The following is a 14,052-nucleotide window of genomic DNA, read 5'->3' on the forward strand; positions in this document are numbered from 1 at the left end:
CTCCTCCTCCCTACTCAGCTCCCGGAGCAGTAGAATTACATATCCCAAAGTGGCCTTGTGGTTAGGACTCGGAGCTCTCACTGTCGCGGCCCGGGTTCGATTCCTGCTCGGGGAACTCTCCTCTGCTGCCAACCCCTGGGTTATGTAATTTTCCTCCGAGAGCTGAGCACTCGGGACGCTGCCATTCCACGGAACTGGAGCATAAACCTTCCAGTGATCCATACCGCACATGGTGTTATCATGTGGAATATTGACAGCAACGAAACAAAACTATGACAACAGCGCGATGAGGACAGAGCCCGGAATGCCCCCAGTGTGCTGCGCTGGGCGCTGCAACGCTCTCGTCGCCTTTCGCTTTCACTTCCCACCTTCGGGAGCGCATTCTGCCTGGAGCCCGATGACGTCACGCACGCTCCCGTTCACCATTGGCGAAACGGGGGCGGAGGAGCCAATGGGAGTGCGGGAAGGGTCCGGGAAGACCCAAAAGCTGAAAGTGCGTCGGTTCCCGGAGCTCAACGATGTGGCTGTGCGGGATGCTGGGGCTGCTGCTGTGCGTCTTGTGCTGGGCGACGGGCGGTGAGTGCGGCCGGACCGGGACCCCTCCGTCCCCGTAACCCCACCCCGGGGCTGTGCCCGTGGGACCCCCACCCGTGGCTCACGGCCCCGCTGCGCTCCGGCCCCGCAGAGCTCCATTCCCTGCGGTACATCCACACCGCAATGACGGATCCCGGCCCCGGGCTGCCCTGGTTCGTGGATGTGGGGTACGTGGACGGCGAAATCTTCGTGCACTACGACAGCACCGCGCGGAGGTTCGTGCCCCGCACCGAGTGGATGAAGGCAGCTGGAGCTGTGGATCCCGAGTACTGGGACAGGAACACCCGGATCGCACAGAGCAATGAGAGGAATGGCCTTGTGAGTCTGGATACGCTGCACGAACGATACAACCAGAGCGGAGGTGAGCACGGCCGGCACCGTCCCGGGGCCACCACCACTGCCCCACCGAGCCCGGGTGCTGCAACCCGAGAGAACCCCGACCCCATCCCCACTACAGTGGGACATCCTGAGCCAGAGGAGCCCCTGACCCCCTGCCTGGCTGTGTTTCAGGGTCTCACACGATGCAGAGGATGTATGGCTGTGACATCCTCGAGGACGGCACCACCTGGGGATATCATCAGGTTGCCTATGATGGGAGAGACTTCATTGCCTTCGACAAAGACACGATGACGTTCACTGCAGCGGTTCCAGAGGCAGTTCCTACCAAGAGGATGTGGGAGGAAGGTGGTGTTGCTGAGACATGGAAACATTACCTGGAGGAAACCTGTGTGAAGTGGCTGTGGAGATATGTGGAGCACGGGAAGGCAGAGCTGGGGAGGACAGGTGAGGGGGGGGCTGCGATGTGAGTCTGAAGGTGGGGTGGGGGCTCAGTGTGGGGAGCTCAGACCGGCCCTCCCTGCCGCCCACCTTCAGAGCAACCCGAGGTGCGAGTGTGGGGGAAGGAGGCCGACGGGATCCTGACCTTGTCCTGCCGCGCTCACGGCTTCTACCCGCGGCCCATCGCCGTCAGCTGGGTGAAGGACGGCGCGGTGCTGGGCCAGGACACCCACTCGGGGGGCATCGTGCCCAACAGCGACGGCACCTACCACACCTGGGTCACCATCGAGGCGCTGCCGGGGGACGGGGACAAGTACCAGTGCCGCGTGGAGCACGCCAGCCTGCCCCAGCCCGGCCTCTACTCGTGGGGTGAGTGAGGGGATGTGGGGCTGGGGGGCTGCGGGCTGCCCCTTCCCCTGCTGACGGACCTGCCTTCCCCCAGAGTGGCCACAGTCCAACGTGGTGCCCATTGTGGTTGGGGTCATCACCGTTGCGTCCATTGCCATCATGTCTGGCACTGGATTCACCATCTACAGCCGCCATGCAGGTAAAAGTGGAGGGCTGTAGGAGGACAGTGGGGGCTGTTGGAGGGTTAGGACCTCCCTTGGGAGCCCCCAGCCTGGCTGTGATGTGAACCTGTGCTGATGCATCTCTCTGTCTGCAGGGAAGAAGGAGAAAGGCTACAACGTGGCACCCAGTGAGTGATGAGGGCAGCGCTGTCCCCCACCTCTGCCCGGTTCCAGGGCAGCGTTGGGGTCCCCACTTTCTCCCAGGGTTCCCCTTCCTGGTGCTCGGGGCTGCTCCACGCCCCACAGTGAGCACAGGGCTGGGGCTCATGGCTGTTTCTTCTCTTACAGGCCAGGATGGTGCATCCAGCAGCTAAATGCACAGGTGCGGTGTTTGGCTGGGGGTTGGGAGGGGTCCCTGTGCTCCTTGTCGTGCTGCACCAGGGCTGGGCTGCACTGGGATATCCCCAGAGCAAAGGGTTGGGATGTGAACACAACCCTATCAGACACCATCTCTTCTCATCCCCATAGTGAGCAACCAAACCGTCTGAGTGCTGTGCTTCAGCCTGCAAGGGGCCAACTGGCCACACGAGCACTTGGGATCAGTGATGGACAGAGGCCCATCCCCTCAACCTCTCACATCTCCCTCTGCTTCCAATGCTGTTATGCTTTGCTTGCATGGCTTCTTGTGAAATAAAGCGTTGGGCTGTTTTGTGGTCAGCCTGTCTTTATTCTGTTCTTTGCCGTCCTTGCAGTTGGGGTGGATGAGTGGACCTCTCCTCATCCCTCCTTCTCCCATCCTTCACTCTTTGTTCATGGCTCCATCACACACTGCTACCCTCCCTCCTCCCCTTTGCACTCCCTGTGCTATCTACACCGCTTTGGCATGAAGACATGGTTGGAAAGTACATCCCACTTTGGGCTGAGCTGTGCTTCCCCCCCTATAACCCACAGTGCTGCCACAGCCCTATTTTGAGGACAGACACCCAGCTTCCATAACCAACCACACACTGATGCTGAGCTGCCCACACTCTACATCCCAACCCGCTCCTTTACAAAACATCTCCACTTTATTCAATACAAATCCCAGAGCATCCCTCTCTTCATATCTTGTAGCTGGTAGCAGAGACACCCACAGCTCCCCATGTCCCATCGCATCCCACTCCAGCTGCCCTGTGCTCCTCAGTGCTGCAGCAGCCGGCTGTAGGGTCCAGCGCGGGTCCTCAGCTCGGTGGGTGTCCCCATCTCAGCCACCATGCCGTGCTCCAGCACCACAACACGGTCTGCCTTCTCCAGCATCCGGGGTTGATGGCTGATGAGCAGCACCGTCCGGTCCCCCCCGTTCCGTACCCATTGCTGTAGCTGTAGGACACACCGCTGCCCATCAGCACATGCTGCATTGCCAGACCCCCCTCCCCAACCCCCACACGCTGCTCAGTGCTCACCATCACATCGCCGTCCCCATCCAGGGCACTGGTGGCTTCATCGAGGATGAGGACGGTGGGACGCCGCACCAAAGCGCGGGCGATGGCGATGCGCTGCTTCTGCCCCGCCGACAGCTGCCCCCCTCTCTCCCCTACATCTGTAGGATGGGGGTGGGGTCAGTGTGGTCAGACACCTGGGTCCCCCCCCCCCCATCCATCTCCTCATCACTCACCGGTGTCGAATCCTTGCTCCAGCGCAGAGATGAAGCCCAAAGCACCTGCAGCTCTTGCAGCTGCTACAATCTCCTCCTCCTCACAGTCCTCCATCCCATAGGCAATGTTATCCCGAATGGAGCCGGAGAAGAGCACGGGTTCCTGCCCCACCAGTGCCACCTGCCCCAGGGCAGAGGCTCAGCACCAGCACCACTCAATGCAGCCACATCTCCCCCCACACCCCACCTCCTCACCTGGCGGTGCAGGTAGCGATGCTCATAGTCCCGCAGCGGCACCCCATCCAGCAGCACCTCCCCAGCCTTGGGCTCATAGAATCTCTCCAGCAGTGCCACGCAGGTGCTCTTCCCGCTGCCATTCACAGCCCTGCCAACGCTGTCACCTCTCCGGGGCGCAGCTCAAAGGTGACGTCTTGCAGGACGAGGTGCTCGGGGCGAGCGGGGTAGGCAAAGGACACCCGATGGAAGGTGATGTGGCCCTGCAGCTGGATGGGCACGTAGGTGCCACCAGTGCCGACAGCTCGCTCCCGGTCCAGGTAATCAAAGACCTTGCATGCAGCTGCTGCATTGCTCAGAAGGTCACCGTAGCAGTATGCCAGCGCCTGCATGGAACAGCACCCGGTGTGGGTACACAGGGATGTGACCCCAATCATGGGGATCCAGTGGCAGAGGACTCACTGCCCAACCTCACCTGCACGCAGCTGCCAGCATTAGTCTGGTAGAGGATGAAGGCAACGAGGCCGCCAGAAGTGAGGGTCCCATCATGGAGCTGCTGGTGCCCACAGTACAGCACCAGAGCCTGCACAGCCAACTGCAGCGCCTGCAGAGATGGGGCTGAGCAGGGATGCCCCCATCCCACCCGGACACAGGGGTGTCCCCTCGTGCCAGCCTCACCCTCCGGATGAGAAGGAATATGGCCTTCTCTGTGTCCCTCTGGTCCCGCAGCTGTAGGGTCTTGTCCAGTGCCTGTCTGTAGCGGCGCTCCTCCTCTTCCTCGCCATTGAAGACCCGTACTGTCTCAATGGAAGAGATGGACTCCTGCACTGCTGCTCCAGTGTTGGCTGCTGCATCCAGCACGGCCCGCTGCAGCATCTGGTTGGGGACAGTGGGTGTCAGTACCCATAGGATGGCCAAGTCCTCACCATCCCACTTTCATCCCTGCCCTGCTCTTCTCTGCCATCTCATCCCCATCCTGCTCTCCCCACTCCCGCTGTTCCCATCCCATTGCAGCTGACCCCATCCCTGCCATCCTGACCCCACAGTCCCCACCTCACTACCCCCACTCCCACTGCTCCCTTCCCATTGCCATTGTCTCCATCCCTGCCAGCCCATCCCCACCATCCCATTCCCTCCATCACCTGGTGCCGGCTGTCGTAGACTTTCCGTGCGGCGACAGCGAGCGGCACTTCGAGCAGTGCCAGCAAAGTCAGGCGTGGGGACAAGCCCAGCATGAAGGCACAGAGCCCCAACACCTGCCCCAGCGTCCGCAGCATGACATTGATGTTGAGTGTCAACACGTTGCTCGCCAGCGTCACGTCGGTGGTCAGCCGGGAGGACAAGTCAGCTGCGGGGTTGAGTGGGGTGAGCTGGGAGTACGGCATAGGGAAAGGGACAAAGGTGTCCCCAATCTGTACCTGCTGTGGTCCTCTGGAAGAAGGCGAGGTCTCGGTAAACCAGGTTGGAGAAGAGCTGGTCGCGGGTGCGCAAAACAAACCGGTACCTGATGAAGGTGAAGAGCCCACCGCGACAACCGGTAAAAAAGAGTGCTGGAAAGGAATTGGGGGTTGACCACAAAATACATCAGGGGGGTCAATGGAGAGCTCAGAACCCTTCAGACAATTGCCAAGGGTCAATGAATAGCCCCAGAGCCATCAAACAACCACCAAAGGTCAATGGAGACCCCAGAACCCAGCAGGCAACTGCTAGGGTTGGAAGGGGTCTGGGAATGGAGACCCTAAAAGCCATCAGACCAACACTAGCAGTTGGAGGGGTCCAGGGACAGAGATGCCCACATTCATCAGACAACCAATAGGGATTGGCTACATATGGGGATGGAGACCCCAGATACCCTCAGATGACCACCAGGAATGGAAAGAGACCCCCAAACCCATTAGATGACCACCAGGGGTGGACAGAGACCCCCAAACCCATCAGACGACCACCAGGGGTGGATGGGGTTTTGTGGAGGGATACAGGATCCCTACCTGCTGGCAGAGGCCAGGCACATGAGGCCGACAGCAGCAGTGAAGGCGGTGAGCCCATCCCCCTGTCGGAGGACATCCAGGGCCTTCCCAGTGAAGTAGGGCACTGAGGTCTCACTCAGTGCAGCCAAGGCGAGGAAGATGAAGGCACAGCTGAGGAGGGGCCACTCAGGCAAGGCAAGGGCCAGCAACCTCCTCAGGGCCACCCAGGCCTCTGCATCCTTTGCCCCCACAGCCGCAGTGGGGGCCAGGAGGCTCCAGGTGAGCAATGCCACCACAGCTGTCCCGTGGGTCAGCACCAGCCAGGATGGTGTGGCCGTGGCCAGCAGCACCGGGGCAGCTCCAGGTAGTCCCACGTAGCCCCGTAGGGTCAGGAAGATGGCTGGGGTCAGGCTCAGCAGCACTGCAGCCCCATGGGGTTCTTTTGGGGCCAGCAGCCTCCCGGCCCCCCCCAGCACCAGGAGGCGCAGTCCAGCCTCCAGCCAGGAGCCCACTCGGCCCAACTGGGCCAGTGCTGGGAAGAAGTGGGTCAGGACCAACATAAGGGCCAGGTCGGCCAGGAGCAGCGTGCACGACAGGCGCAGAATGTGGGGTGGCACGGCCATGGCTGCGGGGTGGAGACCCCCAGAGCCTCTGGTGCACAGCTGGACTGGGTGGGCTCCCTGGGGTGCTCCTGGTGCAGGTCCTCAGCTCCTCTCAGTGCCTGGAACACACAGCAGAACTTTGAGAATGGCCCCCAGTTCCAGCCTGGCTCCCCTATAGCCCTGCCTGGAGCAAACACCAGCAGCCACCAGACTCCACCAGCCTCCTTCAGCCCCACACCAGTCCACTCCAGACCCTACCAGACCCCCCAGCCCCCTATCAGTCCACTCCAGCCCCCCCCAGCAACCCCCCCCAGCCCACTCCAGCTCCTAACAGCCCCCTCCAGCTTCCCACCAGTCCACTCCAGCCCCTACCAGCCCCCCATCAGTCTCTCACCAGCCCACTCCAGCACCCTCCAGTCCACTCCAGCCTCTACCAGCCCCACCACCAATCCACTCCAGCCCCTCCAGCCCCCCACCAGTCCCCTTCAGTCCCCCTCCAGCCCCTACCAGCCCTGTCCAGCTCCCCACCATTCCACTCCAGCCCCCTCCAGCCCCTACCAGTCCCTTCCAGCCCCCCCACCAATCCTCTCCAGCCCCCATCAGCCCCCCTCAGTCCCCCTCCAGCTCCCCACCAGTCCACTCCAGCCCCTAGCAGTCCCCCACCAGCCCCATGTAGCCCCCCTCTAGTCCACTCCAGCCCCTCCCCAGCCCCTCCAGTCCCCCACCAGTCCACTCCAGCTTCTACCAGCTCCCACCAGCCCCCCTCTAGTCCACTCCAGCTCCTACCAGCCCCCTCCAGCCCCTCCACCAGTCCACTTCAGCACCCTACCAGTCCCCTCCAGCCCCCCCCCAGCCCCTCACCAGCCCCCTGTAGCCCCCCTCTAGTCCACTCCAGCCCCTACCAGCCCCCTCCTAGTCCACCCCAACCCCCTCTAGCCCCCCCACCAATCCACTCCAGCCCCCTTCAGTCTCCCTCCAGCTCCTACCAGCCCCCTCCAGCCCCTCACCGCCACCGCTCCCCATCTCCTCCCCGCTCCGCCGTTACTTTCGCTTTCCATTGCCCCTCCTCTCTCCAAGCTATTCCGTTCCGATCTGCCTGGCAACTGATGACTTCACCCCGTCTCGGCCAATGAGCGGAGCCGCTGCTGCATCTCCTCAGCCAATGAGCGACTCTCTCGTTTCCGAGAAGCCGCGGCCGCTGCCGGGCGTTGGGATCGGAGCCGGAGTGGGATCGGGGGCTGCAATGGGGGCGATGGGCGCAGGTCGCCGCCTCCTCCTCTCTCTGAGCCCCGAGAGCCGGCGCTGCGCTGCGGGGATGGGTCTGATGGCGGCCTCGGCGCTGGGTACGGGGCGGGGGGAGTGGGGGTGGGATCGGAGTGGGATTGGGATTTGAATGAGGATGGGGTTGTGGTGGGGCTGGGGGTAAGGATAGGGATGGGGATGGGGGTGGGGATGGGATGGAGATAACCAGGGAATGGGATGGGGAATGGGAATGGGAATGGGATTGGGGTGGGGATAGGGATAGGGATAGGCTGGGCACTGGGAATGGGGTTGGGATGGAGTGGGAATAGTGTGGGCTGGGAACTGGGATTGAGATTGGGTAGGATGGGGTGGGAATAGGGAGAATGGAAACTGGGGCTGGGTTTGGGATGGGGATGGAATGGGGATCGAGGGCAGGGTGGGAATGGGGGTGTGATGGAGTGAGGATGGAGATGGGATTGGGGTTGGGTTGGGGTGAGGATGGTGATTGATTGGAGATGGTGGGGATTGAATGGAGATGGGTTTGGGGTGGGGTGGGTGGGTGCAGCCCACTAGAGGGCAACGCTGAGCTTTGGAGGGGTTCACCTCCGAGCTTTGGGGGTGCAGCACCAAACTGGGGGTGCAGCACAGAACTTCTGGGGCACCATTCCTTGTTGGGGGGGGGGGGTCTCCCCCTTGCCCTGACCCTGCTGTGGTGACAGGTGAGATGGCCGTCCCCTACTACATGGGCCGTGCCAGCGACTGGGTGGCCCGTGAGGACGAGCTGGCAGCCATCCTGCCCATGGTGCTGCTGGGCCTCAGCAGGTATTGCCACATAGGGGGGTGGGGGGGGATGCGATGTGGGTAGGGGGGCAGCGTGGGACCCCCTGACACCTGAATGCCATCACAGCGCCGTCACCGAGCTGGTGTGTGATGTGATCTTCGTGGGGACGCTGAGCCGCACGCAGAGCCGCCTGCAGCGCTGTGTCTTCGCCGCCGTCCTGCGGCAGGACATCACCGAGCTGCGAGCTGATGGGGCCGGTGAGGGGCCAGCGGGCTTTGGGGGGGGGATATGGGGAGGGAAAAGGGACAGGGGTGGCACTGATGGTGCTGTCACCCTGCAGGGGATGTGGCCACACGGGTGACGCGGGATGCAGAGGACGTGCGCGAGGCGCTGGGTGAAGCACTGAGCCTCCTGCTGTGGTATCTGGCACGCGGCATCTGCCTCTTTGCCACCATGGCCTGGTTGTCCCCACGCATGGCAATGCTCACCGTGCTGCTGCTGCCCCTGCTGCTGGCCCTACCCAGGGCTATGGGGCACTTCAGGCAGGTATGGGCTGCTGGCTGTGCCCCCACGTGGCTGTTGTCCCATTCATGTGCCCGCTGGCCCCTCCATGTACCCACCATCCTCCTGCCTGTTGTCCCCTCACTATCCCCTGTGTGTGACCATTATCCCTTCCATACAGGTACTGTCCTCTGCGTGCCCCACTGTCACCTTCACGTGCCCGCCATCCCCATTATGTCCCCTCCATTTCCTCCATGCGTTCTCAGTCCCCTCCATACCTTCACTGTCCCCTCCCCCAGCCCCCATTCCTCTCCCACCCACCCTACAGTGACACTGCTGTCCCCAGGCCCTGGCACCACAGATGCAGAAGGCTCAGGCCCAGGCCAGCAAGGTGGCAGTGGAGACCTTCCAGGCCATGGCCACTGTGCGTAGCTTCGCCAATGAGGATGGGGTGGCTGAGTGTTACCGGCAGCGCCTGCAGCAGAGCCACAGCCTGGAGAAGAAGGATGTGGTCTTCTATATTGTCAACCTCTGGACCAGCGGTGTATGGGATGGGGCGGTTCAGTTGGATGGGGATGTGATGGGATGGGACTGGGGGGACATGGGGACATGACAGGATAGGGATGGGGGACATGGGGACATGATTGGATGGGGGCTGGGGGACATGGGGACATGACAGGATAGGGATGGGGGACATGGGGACATGATGGGATGGGGGTTGGGGGACATGGGGACATGACAGGATAGGGATGGGGGACATGATGGCATTGAGACGTGAGGAGATTGGGACACGATGCTGAGGGGCTGGGGTCCATGATGGAGGCAGGGTATGGGGATATGATGGAATGGGGATTGTGGAACATGGATGTGATGGCATGGGGACATCAGGATGTGGCAGGCACAGCAGTAGAGGAGTGGTGGGGCAGGAGGGTGCAGTGATGTGGGAATGGGGTGGCACAGGGGCTCCAGAACATGATGGCATGAGGGGATGGATAGCACAGCTGTGGGGCATTGGGACATGGAGGACACTGACAGCAGGGCAAGGTGAGAGAGTAGGGCTGGGAACTCAGTGTATCATTGGGAAGGTGTCCCCTGGTGACCTCATGGCATCTTCAGTTCTCAGCACTGGCTCTGAAGATGGGGATCCTCTACTATGGGGGGCAGCTGGTGGCCGCAGGGACCGTCAGCACCGGGGACCTCGTCACCTTCCTTCTCTACCAGATGCAGTTCACTGATGTTGTGGAGGTGAGCCCGAGGGGATGCCCATGTCCCCACATCCCCATGTCCCCATGCCACATCCTCTTATCTCCTGGCTGTATCACCACGCTGTCCCCAGGTCCTGCTCCGTTATTACCCCACACTGACAAAGGCCGTGGGCTCTTCAGAGAAGATCTTTGAGTTCCTGGACCGGGAGCCCAAGGTAGCGCTCTCAGGGACAATGGCACCCAGTGAGCTGCAGGGCCACCTCCAGCTGGAGGACGTCTGGTTCTCCTACCCTGGGCACCAGGAGCCCGTCCTCAAGGTGGGCACAGGGACAGAGCCAGGGGACACAGGGATGTGGTGGGACAGCGTGACAGGTGTGGGGACACAGCAGGGTGATGAACATGATGGGTGTGAGGAAATGAAGCAAAGAGGTGCAAGGAGGGGGTGGTTTGGGGACGTGGCATTGAGGGCGCAGGGACATGGCAGGGGTGGGTATGTGGCATGGGGACAAGATGAGTGACAGAGACATGGTGGGGAGAGCATGGGTGTATAGATGTGGTCCCAGAGGCATGGGAACAAAACAAGGGACTGGAGGGGGAGGGGGGAAAAGGGACAGAAGGACACAGCAGGAAGGCCATGGGGCCGTGGAGGGGTGGGTACAGGGACACCATGGGTGTGACATCCATGTCCCCAGGGTGTATCGCTGGAGCTTCACCCTGGGGAGGTGCTGGCCCTGCTGGGACCCCCAGGCTCAGGGAAGAGCACTCTGGTGGCCCTCGTGTCCCGCCTGCACCAGCCCACAGCCGGACGCCTGCTGCTGGATGGACACCCCCTCCCCACCTACCAGCACTCCTACCTGTGCCGCCAGGTGAGCCACCGCACGTCCCCACGGCTCCTGGTTGTCCCTGTGGGTCGCCGGGTGTTCTTGCATATCAGCAGCCATCCCCGTTGGGTCACCAGATGTCTGGGTCCACAGGCATCACCACATTCCCCACCATATCCCCGCTGGATCCATCCCCAGCTGGCCCCGATCCATCCCCAGCCACCCCCACCCCCTCCACAGCTGCATCCCCGCCGTGTCCCCAGCTGTCCCCTCTCCTGCAGGTGGCGGTCGTCCCCCAGGAGCCGCTGCTCTTTGCCCGCTCCCTCCACGCCAACATCTCCTATGGGTCGGAGGGCTGCAGCCGGGCTCAGGTGACAGCGGCCGCCCGCCGGGTGGGAGCCCACAACTTCATCACCCGCCTGCCCCAAGGCTACGACACAGGTACGGCATCCCCGCTCCGTTCCTGGTCCCCTCTGGGGTCCCCTCCCATCCTGACCCCCTTGTCCCCGCAGAGGTGGGCGAGTTGGGGGGCCAGCTCTCCGGGGGACAGAGGCAGGCGGTGGCCATTGCCCGTGCGCTGCTGCGGGACCCCCGTATCCTCATCCTGGACGAGCACACCAGCGCCCTGGACGCTGAGAGCCAGCAGCAGGTGGGATGTCCCCTACGTCCCCGTGTCCCCACATACCACTCAGCCCTGCGTTCCCTCCGTCTGCGCCCCCACTCGTGGTGTCCCCTCGGTCCCTGGCTGTGGCTGTGGCCATCCCCCAGGCGACCGTTTCTCCTCCCGCAGGTGGAGCAGGAAATGCTGGCAGCCAGAGGGACGGGGCGTGCAGTGCTGATGGTGACGGGGCGGGCAGCCCTGGCGGCGCGGGCACAACGGGTGGCTGTGCTGGAGGGGGGAGAGGTGCGCCAGCAGGGACCCCCCGACGAGGTGCTGCGCCCCGGCAGCCGCACGTGGAGCCTTGTGCAGGACTGGGGACAAGAGGGAGCAACGGGGGAGGGGGACAGAGGGAGCAGGGGGGAGGGATAGCGGGAGATATGGATGGGGACAGCAGGGGGCGGCCGCCGTGGGAGGGGGGATGGGGACGCCGCGCGTGTTTGTAGCCGGGAGGTCCCGGTGCTGTAAGAAGCGCAGGGAGAGGGAGGGACGCCCGGACCCCCAAGCAGGAAGAGCGGAGCTCCCAATAACAAGCGCTGGGGAAATAAACAAGAAGAGGGCTGGAGGACTCCAGAACAATCATATTTATTTGGGTGTGGGGGCGTCACGGAGCTGGAGGGAGCACAGAAGGGACAGGAGAGCGTGGGGAAGGGTGGGAGGAGGGATGTGGAGTTGGCAAGTTTGTGGGTGAGGATTGGAAAGGCAGCAGGATGGGAGGGGAAATGCTGCAGGACATCCAGTTGGGTGAAGATATGCAGGGAGAGCTGAGAGGAGCACCAAGGAGAACACATTCCAGCATACAGGGATGGCACTGAGAAAACCAAAGCACATCCAGGATGGGGAGCAGACAGCCCATCAGCATGGGGTCACAGAGGGGAGGTGATGAGGGATGGGAAGGACACACTGGGGGCAGAGAGCAGAAGGGGTGTGGGAATCAAATGTTGTTTCTGCATTTAGAATAAGATAAGAATATTTTATTTCAAGATCTCATTATATAAGTGAAGCAATTTGTAGTTATTAGGTAGAAGTCATAGGTACAAAACTGCAGCTCCTGTCCAGCTGTCTGAAATAGAACTACTGATTTTTGGTGCTGGACAAATAAGACCTGAGTAATAAAGGATCCAAAGAGGAGAAGTTAAAATAATTAACAATATACCTGTATAAACCAGCAACAATGTATGTTTTAATGTTTTGTTGTACGCATTGCAAAAGTATGCAAGTCGTGACATACCTAAGGATGTGCCTGAAGAGATATCGGGAAGGACTGGAATCAACCCCCCTCCCCGGGCTCTTTGTTTAACAAAGGTCTCTGAGACAGAATGGACGAAGCTTTGAAAGAAATCAACATATCAATACGATAAGAGCACCGAGACATCTTGGAAACAACAGCAGGATGGCGACAGACTGCACCTGAATTAACAAACTTCAGAATGTAATTAACAAATGCAAATCTCGGGTAAAATTGTAACCTCGAATACCCAACCAAAGGGGAAACGGGAGGGGAAAAGGTATGGGAGACAAGGTATAAATGCGGTAACATCGTGTCCTTAGTTGCGCTTCTGCTATCAGGGCGCCCGCCATTGCAATCGCGAATAAAAACTGCTTTTATCAGAGATACCGTCCTGACCAAAAATTATTGAGGATATTTCCAACAGGGGGAGGGGAAGAGAGGAGGGCAGTGGGTACAAAGGACCCTGAGCAGCCAAACCAGGCCAAGGTCCCCTCACCCACTCCATCCCCAAGCACAGCACAGAGCAGAATGCAGGCAGGCTGAGCACAGAACAACACAACACTTTATTTCACAAGAAGCCATGCAGGGAAAACATAACAGCATAGGAAGCAGAGGGAGATGTGAGAGGTGGAGAGGACGGGGCTGTGTCCATCACTGATCCCAAATGCTCATGTGGCCAGTTGGCCCCTTCCAGGCTGTAGCACAGCACTCAGATGGTGGGGTTCCTCCCTGTGTGGAAGAGAAGAGATGGTGTCCTATAGGGCCGTGTTAATATCCCAACCATCTGCTCCCTGAAGAGGCCCAGCCCAGCCCTGGTGCAGCGCTACAGTGAGCACAGGGACCCCTCCCAACCCCCAGCCCCAGCCCTGTGCTCACTGTGGGGCATGGAGCAGCCCCGAGCACCAGGAAGGGGAACCCTGGGAGAAAGTGGGGACCAAACGCTGCCCTGGCACCAGGCAGAGGTGGGGGACAGCGCTGCCCTCATCACTCTCTGGGAGCCACGTTGTAGCCTTCCTCCTTCTTCCCTGCAGACAGAGAGATGCATCAGCACAGGTTCACATCACAGCCAGGCTGGAAGCTACTGAGGGAGCCACAAATCCCCCCAAAGCCCCCACCACGTCTCCACTTTTACCTGCCTGGCGTCTGTAGATGATGAATCCAACACCAGCCACAATGGCGACGGCCACAATGGCAATGACCACCCCCACCACGATGGGCACCAGGTTGGACTGTGGCCGCTCTGGGGAATGGCAGGGCCGTCAGCAGGGGAAGGGGCAGCCCGCAGCCCCCCAGCCCC

The 14,052-nt window shown here is 61.2% G+C and overlaps 3 protein-coding genes and 1 pseudogene across 3 annotated transcripts in view; 2 read left to right on the top strand and 2 right to left on the bottom strand.

The window, feature by feature from the left end:
• Positions 1-14,052, bottom strand: part of LOC140263059 (class I histocompatibility antigen, F10 alpha chain-like) — a 167,696-nt gene that overhangs the window by 152,288 nt on the left and 1,356 nt on the right. The window contains exon 5 of the mRNA XM_072357795.1: positions 13,888-13,995. Within this exon, the coding sequence (XP_072213896.1) occupies positions 13,888-13,995 (108 nt within the window). The remainder of the gene's footprint in view (positions 1-13,887; positions 13,996-14,052) is intronic.
• Positions 461-2,576, top strand: LOC140263065 (class I histocompatibility antigen, F10 alpha chain-like). Its single transcript, XM_072357803.1, has 8 exons — positions 461-576; positions 686-955; positions 1,105-1,377; positions 1,468-1,740; positions 1,814-1,918; positions 2,036-2,068; positions 2,229-2,262; positions 2,409-2,576. The coding sequence occupies exons 1-7, from the start codon at positions 519-521 to the stop codon at positions 2,252-2,254; spliced, it is 1,038 nt and encodes a 345-aa protein (XP_072213904.1). The 5' UTR covers positions 461-518; the 3' UTR covers positions 2,255-2,262; positions 2,409-2,576.
• LOC140263040 (antigen peptide transporter 2-like) lies at positions 2,947-7,356 on the bottom strand (annotated as a pseudogene).
• LOC140263046 (antigen peptide transporter 1-like) lies at positions 7,370-11,896 on the top strand. Its single transcript, XM_072357776.1, has 11 exons — positions 7,370-7,659; positions 8,278-8,380; positions 8,466-8,596; positions 8,680-8,885; positions 9,187-9,384; positions 9,957-10,085; positions 10,177-10,362; positions 10,738-10,911; positions 11,148-11,307; positions 11,379-11,515; positions 11,657-11,896. The coding sequence occupies exons 1-11, from the start codon at positions 7,446-7,448 to the stop codon at positions 11,894-11,896; spliced, it is 1,878 nt and encodes a 625-aa protein (XP_072213877.1). The 5' UTR covers positions 7,370-7,445.

Source organism: Excalfactoria chinensis, chromosome 27 (assembly GCF_039878825.1).
Source record: "Excalfactoria chinensis isolate bCotChi1 chromosome 27, bCotChi1.hap2, whole genome shotgun sequence".
NCBI classification, from domain to species: Eukaryota; Metazoa; Chordata; class Aves; order Galliformes; family Phasianidae; genus Excalfactoria; species Excalfactoria chinensis.